Source organism: Rana temporaria, chromosome 6 (assembly GCF_905171775.1).
Source record: "Rana temporaria chromosome 6, aRanTem1.1, whole genome shotgun sequence".
NCBI lineage: Eukaryota > Metazoa > Chordata > Amphibia > Anura > Ranidae > Rana > Rana temporaria.
The window spans coordinates 170,957,139-170,977,362 of record NC_053494.1 but is presented as its reverse complement, the minus strand read 5'-3'; the positions used below and the strand labels follow the sequence as shown (position 1 = coordinate 170,977,362).

Here is a 20,224-nt window from a genome sequence, read left to right as displayed (position 1 = left end):
TTCATAGTATTCGGTATACATAACAAAATTGATATTGCAGTTGTTGTTATTGTTGTTATTATTACTGTTCGGACTGGAATAATTTTCATCTTCATTTCCATTAATTTTAGTAACTTTCAACTCACCCTCCTCCAGATCTTTGCGTTCAAAACTTTCTGCATTCATTCTAGAACTCATTCTTTTGGTTAACTCATTTTTAAGTTGTTGAACCCCATCTGAGCCAATCTGTGAGACCTTGTTTTCTCTTTCCTTACTATCCAACATTTCGTTACAAATATTAGCTGGTTTTTCACTTTCCGACTTGCCTTGTTCCCCTCCCTCTGGGGGAGGCCTTACCACATCCACATGCTGCATACCTTCTTCCGGTGGCCATTTGGGTTTGTTGAGAATAACTTTCTCAACTGTGGAATTCTGCCTCGAACTGTCTGGTGATGGAGGCCACGTTATGCTCAGTTTGCCAATTGCACCAGATGTCTGAAGGGCTGCATCATCCAAATTGTCATGCACTTCACCTGCAAGTAAGCTTTGTGTACTTGCCGTACTGGACTCTTTCATTAATGTTTTACTTTTGTCTTGTCTTTCGACTTGGGGTGCTGCAGTTGTAGCTTGAGTTTTTGGATTCCATAGCTCTTTGTGTGGTTTATATCCAAAGCCTTCATCATAATTTCCTTTTGACTTGAAGAGTTGTTTAAAGTGGGGTTTGCAGTATATGTTTCCACGGAGAGAAGCATAATTTCCTAAACTGTGATGAAAGAATAATAAGTTAAACAGAAACATCAAAATTATCCTAATGTATCATAATTTCCACAAGACTTACTGCTATTTAACAGTATTTTACTACAAATGTGCATAGTTTTCAACAGCCAAGGGCTGTGGTCCAGGTCAGTTGCTTGGCTACTAATATATATTTTAGCTGTGCCACTGTTCCTGTGATCAGTTTTTAGTTTTTATCTCCCATAATAGATTGCTAATGGTATTTTCAGATTTCACTGTTGTATCACTCAAGATAGAAAACAGCATACGTGGCTGTACCCTAAAGATTGTGATTCAAAGCTAAAGATATTTGAGATGTCTGGGTGTGTACTTAGCTCAAAAACATTTTTCTGTAACAAGCATAAAGGGCTCCTTTGCACATTTTGGCAGAGGCCTTTTTTGACATAAATGTACGTAAGTAGTAAAGCCAAAACTTTTCTTTTTAAATTTAGAGTATGGAAGAGTTTAAATCCCTATTAGTGTATTTTTTGCTGTCTGCATTGGGGAGAGTTTGTTGTACTTCCTCTTCTGGAGATGTGACAGGAAGTAAGAGAAAATCTCTCCAAAGTGAAGAGCAATCCCCTCTTCCAGGTATCCCCACCCACCTCTTGTTCTGGTGACAGGTGTACAGTTTTACATTTCCCATCACTTATTTTCTTGGTTGCAAGGGTTGCCAGGACAAACAGAGAGTGCAAATCTCTCCAGAAGGGACACAACCAGCAAAACATGTACACTCACCATGAACACCAAACCCACAGCAAAACAGTCCAATATCTCTACTTTACATAAAATGATCAAATAGCACAGCCAATGCATTTTGGGGGCCCAAACACACTTCCTGTTCTAGCAGGGCTACAAAGTAAATGCAAATGTAAAAAACAAAAATATAAAAGTCAAGTGAAACACGAGGTGTGTCCAGAAAGTAATGAGAATTATAGTTTAAAAATTATTTTATTGAAAAAGTTTACAATTGAACATTGTTTTCTTCAAAGTATGCACCTTGTGAGTGTACACAACACTCCCAGCAATTTTCCATTCTTCATAGCATTTCCTGGAAGTCTTCAAGTGGGATGGCATTCAGAGTTGGCACAGTGGCTCTTTGGACCTTATCCACACTACCAAAATGGTGTCTTTTCTGATATTTAGTCATGATTTAATGAAGAATTGACTTGTTAATTCCCTTTGCAATCATTCTGCTAGTGAGCTGTCCATCACAGTTGAGAACAGACCTCATTGCATCCACATTCTGCTCCATTTTTGACCGACGGCTTACTAGCAGAATGATTGTAGAGGAAAAGGAAATTACCAAGTCAATTGTTCATTAAAACATGACTCACGATTTGAACATGAGAAAGGACACCATTTTGGTAGTGTGGATATCATCCAAAGTACCACTACGCAGGCTCTGAACGCCACCCCTCTTGAAGACTTCCAGGGATGCTATGAAGAATGGAAAAATCGCTGGGGGCGTTGTGTATACTCACAAGGTGCATACTTTGTTCAATTGTAAAAAAAATTCAATAAAATATATTTTTTAAATATAATTCTTATTACTTTCTGGACACACCTCATATAACCAGTTATAGTTAATATAATATTTGAATCCAATTAATAGCAGATGCAGACATTATAGTATCTAACAAACAAATAATGAAAATCAGAACACTTCATTGGCAAACAGTAAAATTACTAAAATAGTCTAGGATACCTTATTAAAAACAAGATAATACTACTACTGCATAAATGAAATGAGATTTGTTAGTAAGATTAAATAATAACTGATGATGCAAATGTACTTTTTTGTTACTTTGTTATTGTATAAAGATAAGTGAGACCACAAGTGTGTTCCACACGTATGTTATGGTATTATGTTCATAATTGTGTACCAAAAAATGGATCCATTTCTATAAACTGCAATAAGTAAAAGCATACTTTTGAATGTGCTTAGGTGGACTCAGAGATACCAGATAGATCGGTATCGAATGGAAATGTCATTTATTGCAACTATTACCAATAGCTTGGTCTGCCCCTTAGGGCCTGTTCACACAGGTGATCTGAGATGGGGGGTGGGATAGAAGCAAACAGTTAAGCTACAGTTTAACAGCCCCCCACTCTGACAATGGAGATGCAGCCACCCAGGGCTACACACATGCCATGGCAAAAATCAAATGGCATGTTGCATTTGATGGATGATACCGCTGGCAAATATGATACTCACTCAAGTGCATTACACTCTGATATGGCGTGGCAGTGAGGCATTTTTGGGGTTAGCCCTCTCGTTTCCAGAGCCATTATTGCATTTTTTGTTTACAGTGCAGAGCACTACGAACCGAGCCCACCCAGTTTTGTGACAATATTGAATGAATATTTGCTATTTTCACACTAAATCTCCTCCCCGCCAATCAGGAAGCAGGTCTGAGATCCATTTCCCGATTCGCTGAAAGAAGAAGCTTTGCGATTGGCCGAGGAGAAGGAAAGATGAAGGTGGAGACAGAAGCCATTAGAAACCGCCAAGCAGGGGAAGGGGAAGCTGCTGTGCCCGTGATGCCCACAGAGGAGAGAAGGATAAGTCGCCTGTGATGCCCGCTGCCCATGATGCCCCCATAGATTAATTGCTCCGGACCCGACTGACCAACCGACTGGACCGCCCCCCCCCCCCCCACAGATCACACTGGTGAAAATATGGCACCTCTCAAAGCATCCTACATATCCTGCCAGCTCCCTTTCTGCTGCAAATGCTAGTCTCTCAAGAAGCTCCGTTCCATCTATCCGCGGCAATAAAAGCCCTGGGTTGCACTCTGTGTGTATCAACCATGTTCCAAAGTAAAATTACACATTTCAGCTACAGTCCCCACCCACTGGCCACATCCCTCTAATGCATTTCACCAAGACTGGGCTTAATCGTGGATCTATGAGTATAGGCCAGGGCTTTTTATTGCTGTGAATGAAAAATTAGATCTCTTCTCTGCCAGATTCTAATGTGGCAGAGCTCTGTAAATGTCAGAAACGGATGGGCAGAGATACAAATCCTTTGGCAAGTAAAACAACACCCTTATGTACATAGTTCATCTGTTTATTTAACCGTTTGTCTAAAGTTCAACTTTCATTATTTTCAGTTTTTTAATTGAGACCACTCACCTTAATTTACTCCTACAATGGTTACAGCTGAAGCAGTTCTTATGAAAGATCTGCTTGTCTGCCACCAGGCATTCCATTGGGTAAACCTTCTTTTGACAGACGGTGCACGTTTCCTTTTCCTGCGGAAGCGTTTTCTAGAGAGAATACATCAACATATTAATTCTTGTTCTATTCTTGTTTTGATTAAAGCTTAAAGGGTAACTCCACTTTCATGGAAAAAGTATAGCAAAAAACATAGCATATACAATTGCTACACAATCCAAAAATGTCCTTTGCTTTTCATTCTGCAGTCACTTTAATTTTCTGTAAAATCCGAAAAAAGCAACACGGCAACCTGGATGTGTTCTGTACACCATTGGTATACAGAACTATCCCAGAATTGTAATTTTCTGCTTGTGTGAGTCAAAGTCAAATTTTAGGCACCCCCTGCAGTAGGAATTTCAGTTTTGGTGATCTATTTCCCCAGGGTTAAATACTTCTAAAGGGAAGCAGATCATTCAGCTTTTCTCATGAAAACATGGAGAGTGGACCAGCTGATTATAATGAACCAGTTCCCCCAATTTCTTTTTAGAATCAGTATCCAAAAGGCATGGTGAAACAAACAGCTATTTCTTCAGAGGGTATTTTTTTTTTTAACAAAAGTGGAGTTACTCCTAAAGTACATAGTTTGAACTCTAAAAGTCATCATGTTTTTCTTACTGCACAAAACTTACGTTTTTCTCTTTCTTGTAGAACCTTGAAACTGCAGAAGCTACATGTATGTGTTTGTATTATGTTAAACATGCATTAAGCACAACCAAGTCAATTAGATTAGTGCGATTTACTAAAACTGTATGTGGGCCATCACTGTGAGCCACTATTCATGCATAAGGAAAAGGGATGGGGGAGCCTGATTCTATGACTTGAGATCACTGTTTATTTAAAGGTTGTCATCTGAAAATTGTTGCACATGCAATGCTTAAGTTCATAAATGGTGCAGAGCCTACATATCCCCAACATCATCTCCCATACCCAGGCTGAACCCCTGTTTTGTCCTTTTTATACTAGATCCTGCCTTCACAAAAAAATATACCATCATTTTTTTTTTTTTATGCATTTTGCTAAACAGGCAGGTGGACACACACACAGTGATGCCTTTAAGGGACTAGAGATGGATACTGCGGGATTGAAAGAACTAGCTCAAAGCAATTTGAGTGCATTTTCATACTTTAGAACTTTCTAATGCCCCGTACACACGATAGAAATTTCCAATGGCCTAAAATCCAATGAAATCTTTCGTCGGAATTCCATTCAAGCTGTCTTGCACACACACTGTCAGACCAAATTCTGACACGGTGACGTAAAACACTACGACGAGCCAAGAAAAATTAAGTTCAATGCTTCCGAGCATTCGTTGACTTGATTCTGAGCATGCATGTGTTTTTTCTCAGTTTGAGTTGCACACAGACGATAGGAATTTCCTATCCTTTTTTTTTTCCATCGTAAAAAAAAATAAAACATGTTCTATTTCTAAACACTGACGGAAAAAAGTGATGGGGCCCACACACGATCGGAATTTCCGATGAAAAAGTCCATCAGACTTTTTTCATCGGAAATTCCGATCGTGTGTACACGGCATTAGAGGTGAAAGAGGGACACCAACTAGCTTAGAGTATACACACAGTTATGTGGACTGTAAATTATTATTATGCAAAAAATTGTTGATTAAAGCCACAAGTACTATTTATTTTACTAAACTTTTCATTTATGGCTTTTCAAAGTCACAAATGCAATCATTTAAAGGTTGGATGAAAGATTTAGTGTAGTGTAACACTTTTGGTAGTTAGAAATTCTATATTTTTAAAGAGGTGTATACATCTGGCAAAAAAGAGTAAGGCCCCGTACACACGACCGAGTTTCTCGGCAGAATTCAGCCAGAAACTCGATCGGAGCTGGATTCTGCCGAGAAACTTGGTCGTGTGTACACTTTTCACCGAGGAAGCCGACGAGGAACTCGTCGGGCCAAATAGAGAACATGCTCTCTATTTCCTCGTTGTTCAATGAGGAAAGTTGGCCCGCCGAGATCCTCGGCGGCTTCAACACAGAACTCGACGAGGAACTCGATGTGTTTGGCACGTCGACTTCCTCGGACGTATGTACGGGGCCTCACACCTAACAAAGAAAGAGGAGCAACATAACTTGGTTCCAAAAGAGGGACAGTCCCTCCAAATAGGGAACAGTTGGAATCTATGCATTTTTAAACTTCATTACAGTTGCAAAGCTTCCTCAGTGTTATTAGTAGTTCAAAATTGATTTGCCATGCTCCTACTTGCAGAGCTTACTCAATTGTGGTGTATACAGTCCTCTCTGTCATTGGAAACAAGCTATACGACCTTTGGGAAGGTCTGTTTGCTTCTGTAAAGGCCACAATACACGTAGCAAGGCTGTCAAATCAAATAATTTCTGCACATTTACTCAGTAACCGGTTCATTGATGGGACATGAAAGATCATTTCAAAATGCTCTTGGGACTATATGGTCATTCAAAAACTCATTCGGAAGAAAATAATATTTTCATCTGTTCCCTGTCATATAAAGAGCAGTAATTGAGCATGGGGTATTGGGCTATGCAGTGCATGGGAAAGCTGAGAAAACAACATTCTGATCTAAAGTTTAGATTCTTCATTAGTTGATATTTATCTGTTTATATCCAGCTTATTGTTATCTTATGTTTACCTTAAACCAGAACAAATTGAAAATCTATTCACTTGAAATCGTTACATCCAAGACCAATACACCCAGAAACCTAACCATAACTGCACCTTCAAAGTTATCATATCCTATCATTATAAATTTGAAGTTCTTTAGGTATTTTATTTCTTTTTATGATTTAACCAACATCTGCTGCTCTGTTGTCTATCACAGCAAAGTATGCACGACAGAATCTAGATTATGCTAATGCACATTTTATGCAGCAAGGTATCTTTCAAAAAATTCACTAAGAATTTAAATTCATTAAAACAAAGTCAGACAATGTTGTTTGAGAACATATACGTAGCAGTTACAATAACATCATAAAATAATGTAGTCTCATTTTGCAGCTGCTCTTCAGGCAGTGTAATGATGCTACAGTCTGTGCTGCATTTGACTAGATAATTATATTACATTGATTTTTATTTAGTGAGGCTGTGGAGTTTCATAAGATATGCTAAATTATAGCAGTTCTTATGGTTGTCCAAGGGGTTTAGGACTCAAACATTATGGGTGAACTAGACTTAAGACTTTGCACACGGATGTCACATACGAGCACTAAAAGGTTTAATTATATCTGTGGTTTACAACTCACACAGTGCTCATATATTTGGTATATATAATTTTGTGGTTATTAATGTTTTGTCATATAAAGTATTTGAGATTTACCATATATATGTCTAACTCATATTGGAATAAATAATGAGATGTTTCAGTAAACTCTGCCACTGTATACTATGCAGAACCAAGCTGTATTCTTGGGTAACCTATTACGATTTAATGGATCGCTTTGTCCCAAAATTATATAAAAAGGTATGGGAGTGCATTCATGCAAGTTTTAAGACCCAAATGCCTTGTACACACGATTGGAATTTCCGATGGAAAAAGTCAGACAGAATTTTTTCACTGGATATTCTGGCCATGTGTGTGCCCCATCAGAAATTCCAACGGACTTTGAAAGAGAACATGTTCTCTTTTTTTTCCGATCGGAAATTCCGTTTGTCTGTATGGAACTCCGACGGAGAAAAAAACATGCATGCTCAGAATCAAGTCGACGCAACTTCATTTTCTCGGCTCGTCGTAATGTTGTACGTCACCGCGTTTTGGACTGTCGGAATTTGGTGTGACAGTGTGTATGCAAGACATCTTGAATGGAATTCTGTCAGAAAAATCCATCTGAGTTTATCCCGACGGAAATTCCAATCGTGTGTACGGGACATAAGAATTCCAAGGGTGTCACTAGTAGCAATAGATTTCATTGAAAGCCATGGTCACTCTAAGATAAGTATCTTGCTACTTTTTCAGAAATTCTGTTTCTTTTTTAGGTGTGCCCTAGTATTTTTACTTTTAAACAATTTTTATTATGTAGGATAGTTAACTCTTATGTACACACGATCGGAAATTCCGACAAGAAAACCGTGGATTTTTTTCTGACGGAATGTTGGCTCAAACTTGAGTTGCATACACACGGTCACACAAAATTCCGACCGCCAAAAACGCGGTGACATACAACACTACGACGAGCCGAGAAAATTTAAGTTCAATGATTCCGAGCATGCGTCAAATTAATTCTGAGCATGCATTTTTTTTGCGTGGCGGAATCGCATACAGATGATTGAAATTCCCGACAAGAACTTTTCTTGTCGGATAAAAATTGAGAACCAGCTCTCAAATTTTTGCTGTCAGAAATTCTGACAGAAAAAGTCAGATGGAATTTCCGAGATCGAACTTTTCTTGTCGAAAATTCCGACCGTGTGTACGCGGCATTAGCGGTGACTCACATAGTGCTTGCCCTGAGATCATACATCAATTAAAAAAAATGCCATGTGTTGCCCTTCACAATGCTGTATTGTCGATACGATATACTTCACAGCTTTTTGTGAAACAGCATTGTTTTTTTACTTGCAGAACAGTTAACCAGAAACATCAAATAGTACTTGTCTGACATTTTGCAATATTTTATGCAGTTATTAAATCATATGCAAACCATGTATGCTGTGAGTGCAATTAGTATGCAAACGTATGCAAATGACAGTGTTGTTTTTACCTCAAGATTAAATCCCATTCTACTTTCAGCACAGCAGTCAATGTTAGTCACAAACACACAGAGCAAGTCAGTAAAGAAGAGGCCTTTAGGAAAAAACAGAGAAGAAGCAGTAGTAACTATACTAGCAGGTAAAAAAAATGTTAGTTTTTAGCCACAAATTGTATTTCAACCCAACTGCAAATGACTTCACACACAGTCTGCAATATTTAGTTTGTTAATGGTGCCTCAAACTGGTCATGCCAATTTACCAGCAATATATTCTTCCTGACGATAGCTGCTTGTCATTTCAGAAGTATCTGAGAGGGTATAGCCAAGACTCTTAAATACCCTTTCACTTTCTTCCCAGGTTTTCTGAAAATTCTTTAATATTTCCTCTGGAGATTCGGCAGTAGAAATGTCAAGCATGTGACCTGATATGACATCTTCATATGTTGGAGGAGCATGTTTGAATTCAAAGCCTGGCTTTACACCTTCAGGGTTCCATGGAGCCCTTGACCTAGTCACCTTGCTTTCCATCTTGTCAACTCCAGAAACTTGAGATATTGTCTCAGAATGCACTGCTGGTTTAAATAAATGCTCACTGCTCTCTTCTTGACTGCTTACAAACATACGCTTGGACGTGTTCTCTCTGTGGTCTTTAATCTGTTTTATTGGAACTGTCCTAGATTTAACTGTTGAAGGAACATCAGAAGCGGATTTTTGACTTTCCTTCTGCAGTGTCTTTTTTTGTCCAGTTTGTGCTCTGAAGTGAGAATTTACACTTTCTGTTTGGCCTGCTGTTTGGGCTTCTCTTGAACTGTCTGTATTTGATCTTTTATTTGTTTCATCTCTCATGTAAACATTTTTAGCTTTTTGTTCAAATGTGTGTTCTGCAGGAATATTGGTTTTCTGTGAGATGGATAATACATCCAAACTATCCAAGTCTGGGCCCAGCCACTTTGGAATGTGCTTTGGATCACTTTGAGAGAGTGCTTGATGCATTTCAGATATTCTTGCTTCCTCGTAAATTTCTGTGCGGTCCTCGACTGTGCTGACTGTCACTTCACCTAAAGGTACAGGCGTGGTACTTACAGAGCCTGTGGTATGGGTCTCTATTTTAAGCTGTCTTCGTAAAGTTGAGGGAGAATGTACAATCTCGCATCTTTTTTCTACCACTACTGGAATCGGAGTGACAGCTCGATGTGATGATGTTCCTTGAGATAACTTTGCAGTGGTGTCTTTGAGTTTTGCAAGCTGCTCTGTACGATTCCTTTGGGGAGATGGAGAGGGAGTTGGAGTTGTTTTGACTGCTGCTGTACGTTTTGGTGGTAATGGTACAGTAACTGGTTCTTTTGGGGGAGCAGAAGCGCATGGAGCTCTGTCTTTTTGTGGTGATTCTGTACGTCTTGCAGTAGATTCTATAGTTATATAAGTAGGTGATGGTGATCGCATCCTCAGCAAAGGAGAACACGCTCTGATATCAGATTGCTTCATATCAGTTGGTAACCTACTGAAATCATTGCTGATCTTTCTTTGTCTACTTGCCACGTCAACTTTTTTGGAAACTGTGCTTACTTCCTTCTGTGATATTCCACTTGAAAAGTGGGTTTCGTTTTTATTTTTTGAAATTGTGGAAGTCCTTATAGCTGCCCGAATATTGCCTTCAAAGGTTGAATGCATGTCCTTTGCATGTTTCTTAATGTAGGACACTTGCTCTGTAATCGCTTCCATATTGTTAGAATTGGCCTGGTGTGCCATGTCTTCCCTTTTTTCAGCACTGAATAACCAAGAAGGAACAATGCTTAGAAAAGTTCTAAAAGTGTTTATATTGAGAGTTTGTGGTTCTGTTTCAAATTTCTTGGCACTTGACAATGTCTGTTGCAACTCTTCACATTTTCTCAGATATTCTATTACATTTGAAGATTTTACTTGCTCCTTTGATTCTGAAGATATTTGGGTTTCATGGCTTTCGATTACTTCTTTTGCTTCTCTAGCTTGCTTTCCTACAGCAACATTTTGGACAGTGGGAACATGTTCTTTTACCACTTCTTTTGGAAGTGGTGGGGGAAGTGAGGTTTGTTGATGACGCATTTGGAATTGCTGGATACTTTTTGATTTTGCTGCATTTGCATTAATACTAGCAATGTTTTGGTTCATTACAGTATCACTTTTCACCTGCTCTTTCTTAATCTGTAATTTCCGTTGGAATTTTGGTGATTCTATGTGTTTGGTTACTTTGTTGCTACTACCAATATCATTACTTTGCTGTTTTTTTGTTACATTAGACACAGCTTGGACATTAGTAATGGTCTGTACTTGCCTCTGCTCTGAAGTTTGAGAAATTGATTGGGTGTTTAACTCTTGGCTTAGATACTTATCTGTTGAATGTATATTTTGATAATTTTGATTTAATTTTTCCTTCATCAAAACAGATGTGTTGTCAATGTGTTTTGTATTCTCTGTTGCATTTATTGATTTGGCAGTCATTTTGGACTTTGCTGTTTCTAGACTATCAGTCTCATTTTTAAGTTGTAAATCAAATGGCTTGGCTGTTTGCATCTGATTCATCTGTATTGATTTTTCAAACCTGTCCATAGTTTGTTGCTTAGTTGCCTGTTCTGTTGTTGTGGACTCCTTAACAGCCTTTAAATGCTGCAGCTGCTTCATTTGTGTTTCAGTGGTTTGTACTTTTGGAACATTCATGTTGACTGATGAGGAAGTAGATATTAACTGAACAGAATTTTGATGATTTATATTGTAAGTAGTGTCTTTTGCATTTTCTTGGCTTTTCATATGAATTAGATCTTCAGCTGGTGTCCCTATAGTTTTAGATTGCTCCTCTGATATAAATCTGACTGTTTCTGACTGTGCTGGGGCCAGTTTTATAGGAGTTTCAGTACCCGCTGTTACGATAATTTGGGACACATTCCTGCTTTTGTTTTTCTCCATTTCTTCCCTTTGTTGGCGGTATTTTTCTTCAGCAATCATTAGTGGAGTCTTAAATTTTCTACTGTTTGTTTTAGGTTTTGGGGTGGGAGTTTCAGCTTGAATAGCTGGAGACATTCTAGGAGGAAAGAACACCTTTCTTTTAGGTTTTGTTGCTTGTTCATGAATTATTTCCATCTCACGGTCACATGCAATTTGATCCAAGTCATGTTCACTAAGCTGAGCCATGGTAATATTTTGCGACTGTTCTGAAGTTTTATCAGCTGATACAGAGAGTATTGTTTCATTAGCTTGATTAACAGTGCTCAGTTTTAAAGACTGGGTTAAACTGATTGGTGCTGGAGATATTCTTGGTGAAAACAACATTTGTTTCTTTGGTTTTAAGGATTCTTCTTGAATTCTTTCTAATTCCTGATCACATGTTAGTTGATCATAGTCTTGAACTTTAGATTGAGAGATGTTTAGACTTTTTTTCTGAACTAAAGTTTCTTGGGTACATGCATTCGTTTCTATTTTAGAATGAGTAGTTGGGCTATCAGTTTTTAGTGCAGGAGATATACTTGGTGAAGATAATACATCTTTCTTGGCATTTAAAGCACCTTTGCTGAACGTTTGAAATCCATGATGACTTGCTGTTTGTTCGGAGCGCTGAGAATGGGATTGGGTCATACTAGCTTTTTGTTCTTGTACCAAAACTGTAGATTTCTTGGTAAAACTTTGATTTTCATTAATTCTTGAAGATGCTGTGACCCCTGTTTTAGACTGAAAGACAGGCAGCTTTGACTTTGGTAGCAATTCAGGTGCTTTTTTCTCTACATAGTTTGTTGCCTGTTCTTTTTGACTATAGTTTTGTGCTACCTCTGAGTGCTTTGCAGAATATCTATTAGAAAACGTTTTTGACTCTATTTTGCTTTTGCCTGACTGCTCATTTGTCTTACCGACAAATTCTGTAGTTTGACCTTTGAATTGCATCATAAGCGGTGGAGTTTCAGAGGTAGGTGGTAGCAAGTCATTTTCAATTTTATCCACTACAGGAGGGGGTGGTGAAGGAAAATACTCAGGTTCATCAGTGCCTTTAAATAACAAATAGGTTGGCAATGGAGGTGGGGGTGGTGGAAGCGGTGGGGGTGGTGTTGGTGCCAATGGAGGCTCTAATACAGAAGTATGTGGCAAAGGTGGAGGAGGAGGGAAGAAGATCTCAGGTTTTTTTCTTTCTTTTTTCACTTTTGAATTAAGATTATAATTGTTCATGAGACTTTTATTTATAACAATTTTACTTGTGTCACTGTTCTCATGGGTGGATTTTCTGGTTGCACACATAGTATCATTATTTTTGGCTTTTTCTGGTAATGCAATACCACCTTCAAACATTAATGTATTGCCTACAATTTCTACATTGTTATTGATGGAATCTAAATCTTGTGCTTGCTGAGTATCCACAACATTGTTCAAAGCCATTCTTCTTGACTGCTGCTGTAACTGTTGATTTGTTACTTGTTTGTGAACATGTTCCGAGGTTTGGTAGCTGCTTCTATTAATCATATTGATAGCGCTGGATTTGGAAGTATTGATATTGGATGACAGTTTTGCTTTTTGCATTACTTTGTTTTGATTGATTAGATCTGTTGGCATTGTTTCTATCTGTCCCTTGCTAAATCCTTGAGCCAAATATTTTTTCTCTTCAGATATTAGTTCTGCAGTTTGAGCATCGGAAACTGTGTTATGTTTTTTCCAGGATTTGTTGGCTACAGACTTTTGCTCTTTATCAACCTTAGACACTGTAAGTTTGCTATCCACTTTTTGTTCAGAGCCACCATGCATTTGTCTGCTATCTACTAACATGCTGGAAGTTTCAATAGTTTTTGGTTGGAGTGTCTTAATATTTTTTTGACTTCTGTGATCAGTTCTTGTTGATGTTTCAATAACCTCCTGTTGTAAAGAATTAATATTTTGCTGATTCTTATGATCCATTTCATTTGATGTCTGTTGGTCATCAAATTCTATATCGATCAGTTTTCCAACTGAAACTTCCTGTTTGCATGAGGCTTGAGCTTTTTCAGCAGACTGCAAAAATGTCTTTATTGTATCTTTAACATTTCCTTCAGTACTTGCTCTTCTTTGAATTGTCTGGGATGAAGGCTGTAGCAATGTCTTCTTGGTTTCTTTTACATCACCTTGAATGCTGACTTGATGCTGAACATATCTCTTTTCAGCAGAGGAGTCCATTAGGTTTTGCATGGTTGTGCTGATGTCTCCTTTGATTACATTTTCTTTCTCTCCTTTTTTCACTGACTGCTGTGCTTCTTTTAAAGATTTTAATGTTTCCTCAAAGTTGCCATGAATCACATCTTCCTTAACAAACTCAGATTTAAGGTTTACTACTTTTTCTAGAGAATCAATGGTTCCCTGAATGTCACCAGGGACAACATCTGTTTTTTCTGTATCTTTCACTTGGTGAACTGATTCTGTAAGGGACTTAAGTGTTGCAGGAAGGTCAGCTTTAATAATCTCCTCTTTCTGTACAACCACAGTCTGATTAATGGCTTGGTTAAGTGAATTTAGGGTTGCCTTCAAATCTCCCCGTATGATGTCTTCTTTATTTGCATCAAAAGATTTATTTACTGGCTCAGTCATGAAAACCTTAACCGTATTATATACATCCCCAGGGATGATATCTGTTTCATCAACAGTTCTCTCAATTTGGTACTGCTGTTTTTTTAGCAACAATTTGGTAGCCTCGACATCAACTCCAATAATTTCATCTGTGTGCTCAAAAGCTATTTCATCAGAGACACCCTGTAGTCGTTTTAAATAATCTAAAGCTCCAGATTCAATGCAGGTAGTAAAAAACTGGACATTACCTCTTTCCAAGTCATCAATTTTAACTCTCTCTGGTCTCTCACTTGTCATGGCAGATGACTTTAAATTATAAATGGCACGTTTTACATCTCCACCTACTACTTCATCTCGCTCATAATCTCCATTGTCATTCTTGTTCAGAAGAGAGTACACAGTCATTTTTATATCCCCTTTCTCACTTTCTTGAATAAGTATTCCTTGCTTCCCAAGGTCTTTATGTGAAAGAAGGCTTTTGATAGCTTCTTGTACATCTCCTCCAATAATTTCTTCTCTGTTTGCCTGTACATCGGTGGATTTGTTCAGCAATTGTGACTTTGTCAAGTAGATATTTCCCTTTTCTTCATCATTTAAAAGAATCATTCTTTCTGTAGAAGAGTTTTGGGACAATAAGTTCATCAATATATTTTGAAGATTACCACTTATAACTTCTGTTTTTTCTATTTCTGGACTTTTTTGGTTCATGAGCTGGTATTTGGCCATGCGGACATCACCAATTTCATCAGCTTCTAAAATAATCCCTTGAGAATTCACAAGTTTGTGGCTATATAGTTCTTTTAATGTTTCTTGGATGCTCTTTCCAATAAAAACATCTCTTTCTGTTTTGTGCTCATTAAACTCATGCAAAGGTGTTGTTTCAAAGAGCCATGTTGTGGTCCTAACATCAGCTTGTGGAATTTCTTCCTTCAGTGTGTCTTGAACACATTCATCCCTTACTTGGATTGAGTCTAAAGTCTGGTTTTCAAAGAGCCAGACAGCTTCTTGAACATCCCCCTTTTGTACGTCTTCTACTGTTACTGTTTTAATATCATTATAACCTTCTTCATGAAGTTCATCAAGAGTATGAGTTTCAAATAACCAAGTAAAGGTTTTAACATTGCCTTGTTTAATCTCACTGATGCTTACTGTTCGCACAGCCTGAGTGTTATTTTCCCTTTCAAAGACTTCCCTGCTGCTTTTTACATCTCCACTTTCAATAGTTGTAATGGTACGTATATCTAACTTGGTGTGATCAGAAATTGTGTCTAATGGTTGGGTTTCAAACCGCCACCGCACAGCGTTAACATCTCCTTTCTGAATATCCTCTTGAGTAACAGCCTTTATAACAAATACATTATTGGAATCATTAAAAGAATCCAACGGCTTAGTCTCAAACAGCCATCTTGTTCCTCTGACATTCTCGTGAGACACCTCTTCTTTCTTCACTGTTGTTACTTCATGGTAATATCCTTCTTTATCTTGAATAGCGTATAGGGGCTGTGTTTCAAACATCAGCGTATAATTTTTTACATCGCCCTTTAATATTTCCTCCACACCAACTGTTTTTGTCATTGTATCTTCAGAACATTCATCCTTGATCTGATCTAGTGAAAAGGTCTCAAAAATAAAGCAACCTTTTCTTACATTTCCAGCTTGCACATCTGTGATGGCATAAGAGGATTTGTTTTTCTCTTGGTTTTCACTGATCTCATCAATAGACTGGTTTTCAAACAACCACCTGCAATTTAAGACGTTGCCTTTTTGAAAGTCTTCAGATGTCATGCTTTTTATCTTTTGCAAAACCTCTTGTGAACTAGAACTAATTTTATCCAGAGGTTGGTTTTCAAAAATGTATTTCATACTTGAGACATCACCAGACTGGACATCAATTTCAACTACTCTCTTAAAGTCTTTTTTCTCTTCTCCTTGAATATGCTCTAAATTCTGAGTCTCAAAAAGGAAGCAAACTGTTTGCACATCCCTGCCTTCAATGCTCTCCCTTTGCAATATTACTGACTTATCTGTTTCATCTTGTATGGTGTCAAGTGGCTGAGTTTCAAAAAGCCAAGTACAGGTTTTAACATCTCCTTTCTGAATTTCTTCACTGTTTGTCGTTTGTATCTGCTTTTCATAAAGATTTTCCATTGGCTGTGTTTCAAAAAGCCATTTACACATTTTGACATCACCTTTAACAATGTCAGTTTTGCCTTCTTTTATAGTTTCTTCTTCTTCAGCATTGCCACATTTTATTGAATCCAGTGGCTGGGTTTCAAACAGCCATTTCCCTGTTTTGACATCTCCAGACTGTATTTCCTGAGAAGATATTCCCCTGATAACTTGGTAATTCTCACCACTTTCTCCAAACTGATCAATTGGTATTGTTTCAAACATCCATTGGTAACTTCTTACATCACCCCTCACAACTTCCTCTTGGCGGATAGTCTTGACCTCATGATAATGCCCGAAACGATCTTTGATAGCGTAAAGTGGTGTTGTTTCAAAAAGATCTTTGTTGAGTTTCACAGCTCCCTTATTAACATCTTCAATTTGAATCTTATAGGAAGAATCATCAGTCTGCCAATTTTGACTCTCAAATGCACTTCTACAGGCAGTTACATCTCCTTTGTGGATTTCATCAAGCTTGACTGTTTGAATATGTTCTTTCTTTTCCTCCCTTATCTGTTCAAGTGGCCTTGTTTCAAAAACCCATCTTTGATGGCGAACATCTCCTCTTTCCTCCTCGTTGGTAACCACTTTTTTAAGTTTGCCTACCTCAACATCTTCTTTAAGCTCATCCATTGGCACAGTTTCAAATAAATGCTTTGTGTTGCTCACATTTCCACCTATTATCTCTTGTCCCTCAAGAGGCCTGTCATTGGCATTGTCTTTCAATATGTCCATTGGAAGAGATTCAAAAAGCCAACATTTCTGGTATACATCTGCACCAACGATGTCTTCTTTTTGAGTAACAGTATCATCTTCTTCTTTGATGGAATCCAAAGGTTGTGTTTCAAATAGCCATTTTGCTTTTCCTACTCCACCTTTTACACTTTCTTCTATGGATATGCCTCTGACAACTTTGATTTGGAGTTCATCTTGATTAATCATATCCAAAGGCTGAGTTTCAAACATCCATCGGGCTGTTTTCACATCTCCCTTTTCAATGTCTTCTCTACAGACTGTTTTTATCTCAAGGACTTTCCCAGAGCGATCTTTTAAGACATATTTAGGTTCAGTCTCAAACTTTTTCACTGTTCTTTTAACATCTCCTTTAATCTCTTGGAGCTCCGATCTAAGTGTCAGCATGTTCATTTCCTCAACATAAGAGAGTCTTCCATCTTTATACTGAGTTTCAAATAGGTATCTACCTGTTTTTACATCTCCTCCTTGAATGTCATCAGATGCCCTTAGTATATCTGAATCATTTTCTTTGTAAAGTTTATTTAGTGCATCTAATGGCTGAGTTTCAAACAACCATGTAGCTGTTCGGACATCACCTCTTGCTAAATCTGGAACCTTATCAGCATTTTCTGAAGAACTGGAGGTATCTGTACCAAGGGCATGAATTGGCTGTGTTTCAAACATCCAAGTTGCATACTTGACATCCCCACCAGCAATAATTTCTTGTTCTCCAATACTTTTTATAGGACTTTGTTCAGGTGATTCATCCTTAATGGAATCTAAAGGTTGATTTTCAAAGACCCACCGCATTGACTGCACTTCTCCCTTTAAAATCTCATCCCATTCTAAGTACTCTCTTTCTGGGCTAAGGCATTTCTGTGGGCTTCCTGATGGATGTTCAAAAACATACCTTGCTTGTTGCACATCACCTTTTTTTTCTGACTGGCTGCTAACAATATCAGAAACTTCAGTGACATATTCTTTTTGTAAGTTCTTTCTCACTTCTGGATGAATGTGCTTATATAAACGTTTCAACTCATATAAGTTCCTTTGTTTTGAGAACACATCTTTGGGTGTAGTAGGTGAGAGATGTCTTTCAGGAGGACTGGGGGGTTCTGGGGACTGGGAAAAATCTGCTATATCGGAAGTCTCTAAAATATCTGGAGGAGGAGGAGGAGGAGGTGGGAACTCTTCTAAACTTCCGAAATGAACAGATTTAGTGCTAGAAGACTTTGAAGAACGTCCTGTTTTCAGTGCTGAACTCATTGAGTCATAGACATTGCTTGTGGAGCTACAGCTGTTGGCATTTACCACTGGCCACTCAAATTCTGGATGGTCATTATAGATCTTCAGGGGACAAAATACATAACTTTAATTTTCCTGTTCAATGTGCACAAATTTGCTGCACAATATTGTTGTATATATTTTATCAATTATAACCTATGTTTAGATATTGCTACAAACTTATTATATTTAAAACATTTGCCAATCTTAAGGAAAAAGAACAATGTTCAGTGATGTAAATGAAAATTCCAAATTAATTACGTTTTTTAGACATTTTTAAATTAAAGTTGACAGTATTCTACTGTTTCGGGTATTTATAGTAAGGGGAAGCTGACCTTTGCTTCTGTTAAGAGAGCTACTAACAGGAAGTCAGCGGTGTGCAGAAACTCCCCATTAGAACCAGTAATTTATATAAAATATAGTCAGTTGTTATATTTAATGTGCTTTAAATAACTTTGTTGTTGAGTATAGAAAAAAAAATCAGTCTATATACAGAGAAAATAGTATCAGTGGAAAGAATAATAATTTGTTAAATGAGAAAAGATAAGCTTGAAGCAGGGAAAATAACAAAGATAAAAATTCAAACCTCCAGAGATTTAAGCTTGAACATTTTACCTAGAGATGATATCACTTCACAAAGACATATTTTACTGGTCTTTTGTACTATTTTATGTTGTCAACAACTTGTTTTGCTTACTAGTATGACACATTTTATTAAGTTTTACCAAAAATGTACCTTTGTATATTTCCCTTGTGAGGTGACACTTCCACCAAAGCTAGTGCCTTTTTCCTTGAGAGATTTCTCAAACTGTTCCTTAAGAACTTGAGCAGAAACCTTTGGAATTTCTTGGTAACCTACAGAATAAAAAGTGATCAACTTAGTTAAAGCAGCATTACTTCCAGAGATAAATTAATGTATTGCAGCTTATCAGTCCTTAAATATGCTGCATTAGTTTTATTTTAAATGCCTTTTTCCTTTATTTTCACCTGGTAGTCTGGCCAACAGCCCACTTATTATCCTAGGGTGTCTTTACTCTGGATGGACAAGCAATGGACACACTTTTAGACAGCCAATCTGGAGGGATGCACTAGCATATTTAGATGAACCTGACTAACAAATTAAAGCCAAATTCCAGCTAACATAATTAAACAGTTGCAGTTGATACTTAAATTCTTTTTGGAATTGCAGAAAGAGTTTGCCCCTCCCAGAAGTCAGTTCTATTTCTATCTTCAGCTCAGACACGCAATACAGACCCAAGCTCGTTCCTCTTTGCTTACCTCAACTGACCACCCACTGATGTCACTGATGTTCTGTTGGAAACAGATTAAAAGGGAATGATTTCTAGGGTGTATTCTATTCTGTTAAACTCTACACGTGATGCATCCATACTCCCCTGCAGGAAAGGCTGGAAAAGAGACTCGGGCCTATAGATGGGGAACAGTGGGAACTATGCTTAGCCTCTGCCCCTCTAGTGTCGGTCTTAGCATCTCAAAAACTCTCTCATCTATTCCTACTGCATAGAGCATACAGGATACCAGTTCAACTACACAAGTGGGAAAGTAGAAATTACAGTGACAGTATTTTTTTCCTTTTGGGATTAAAAAGCTTAAAAAAAAAAAAGGAAACCAACGCAGTCACCTCATCTAAGAAGTGGTAAGCTGCAATTTTTTGGAGTTTAATATTTAATACCACTTTAAATACCGTATTTATCTGAGTATAACACGCACTTTCTCACCCTGAATATAGCATGTGCGTGTTATACGCCGATATAGTTTAAAAACTGCATTGTACATACCGCATATAGTGCCTTGGGAGGTGCGATCTCAGACG

General features: G+C 37.8%; 1 protein-coding gene across 1 annotated transcript in view; it reads right to left on the bottom strand.

Annotated features, from left to right (window-relative positions):
- Positions 1–654: 654 nt before the first annotated feature.
- Positions 655–20,224, bottom strand: part of XIRP2 (xin actin binding repeat containing 2) — a 144,693-nt gene continuing 125,123 nt past the window's right edge. The window contains exons 6-9 of the mRNA XM_040358503.1: positions 19,130–19,248; positions 8,916–18,456; positions 3,892–4,025; positions 655–742 (exon numbers count right to left, since the gene is read on the bottom strand). Of these exons, the coding sequence (XP_040214437.1) occupies positions 3,931–4,025; positions 8,916–18,456; positions 19,130–19,248 (9,755 nt within the window). The 3' untranslated portion in view covers positions 655–742; positions 3,892–3,930. The remainder of the gene's footprint in view (positions 743–3,891; positions 4,026–8,915; positions 18,457–19,129; positions 19,249–20,224) is intronic.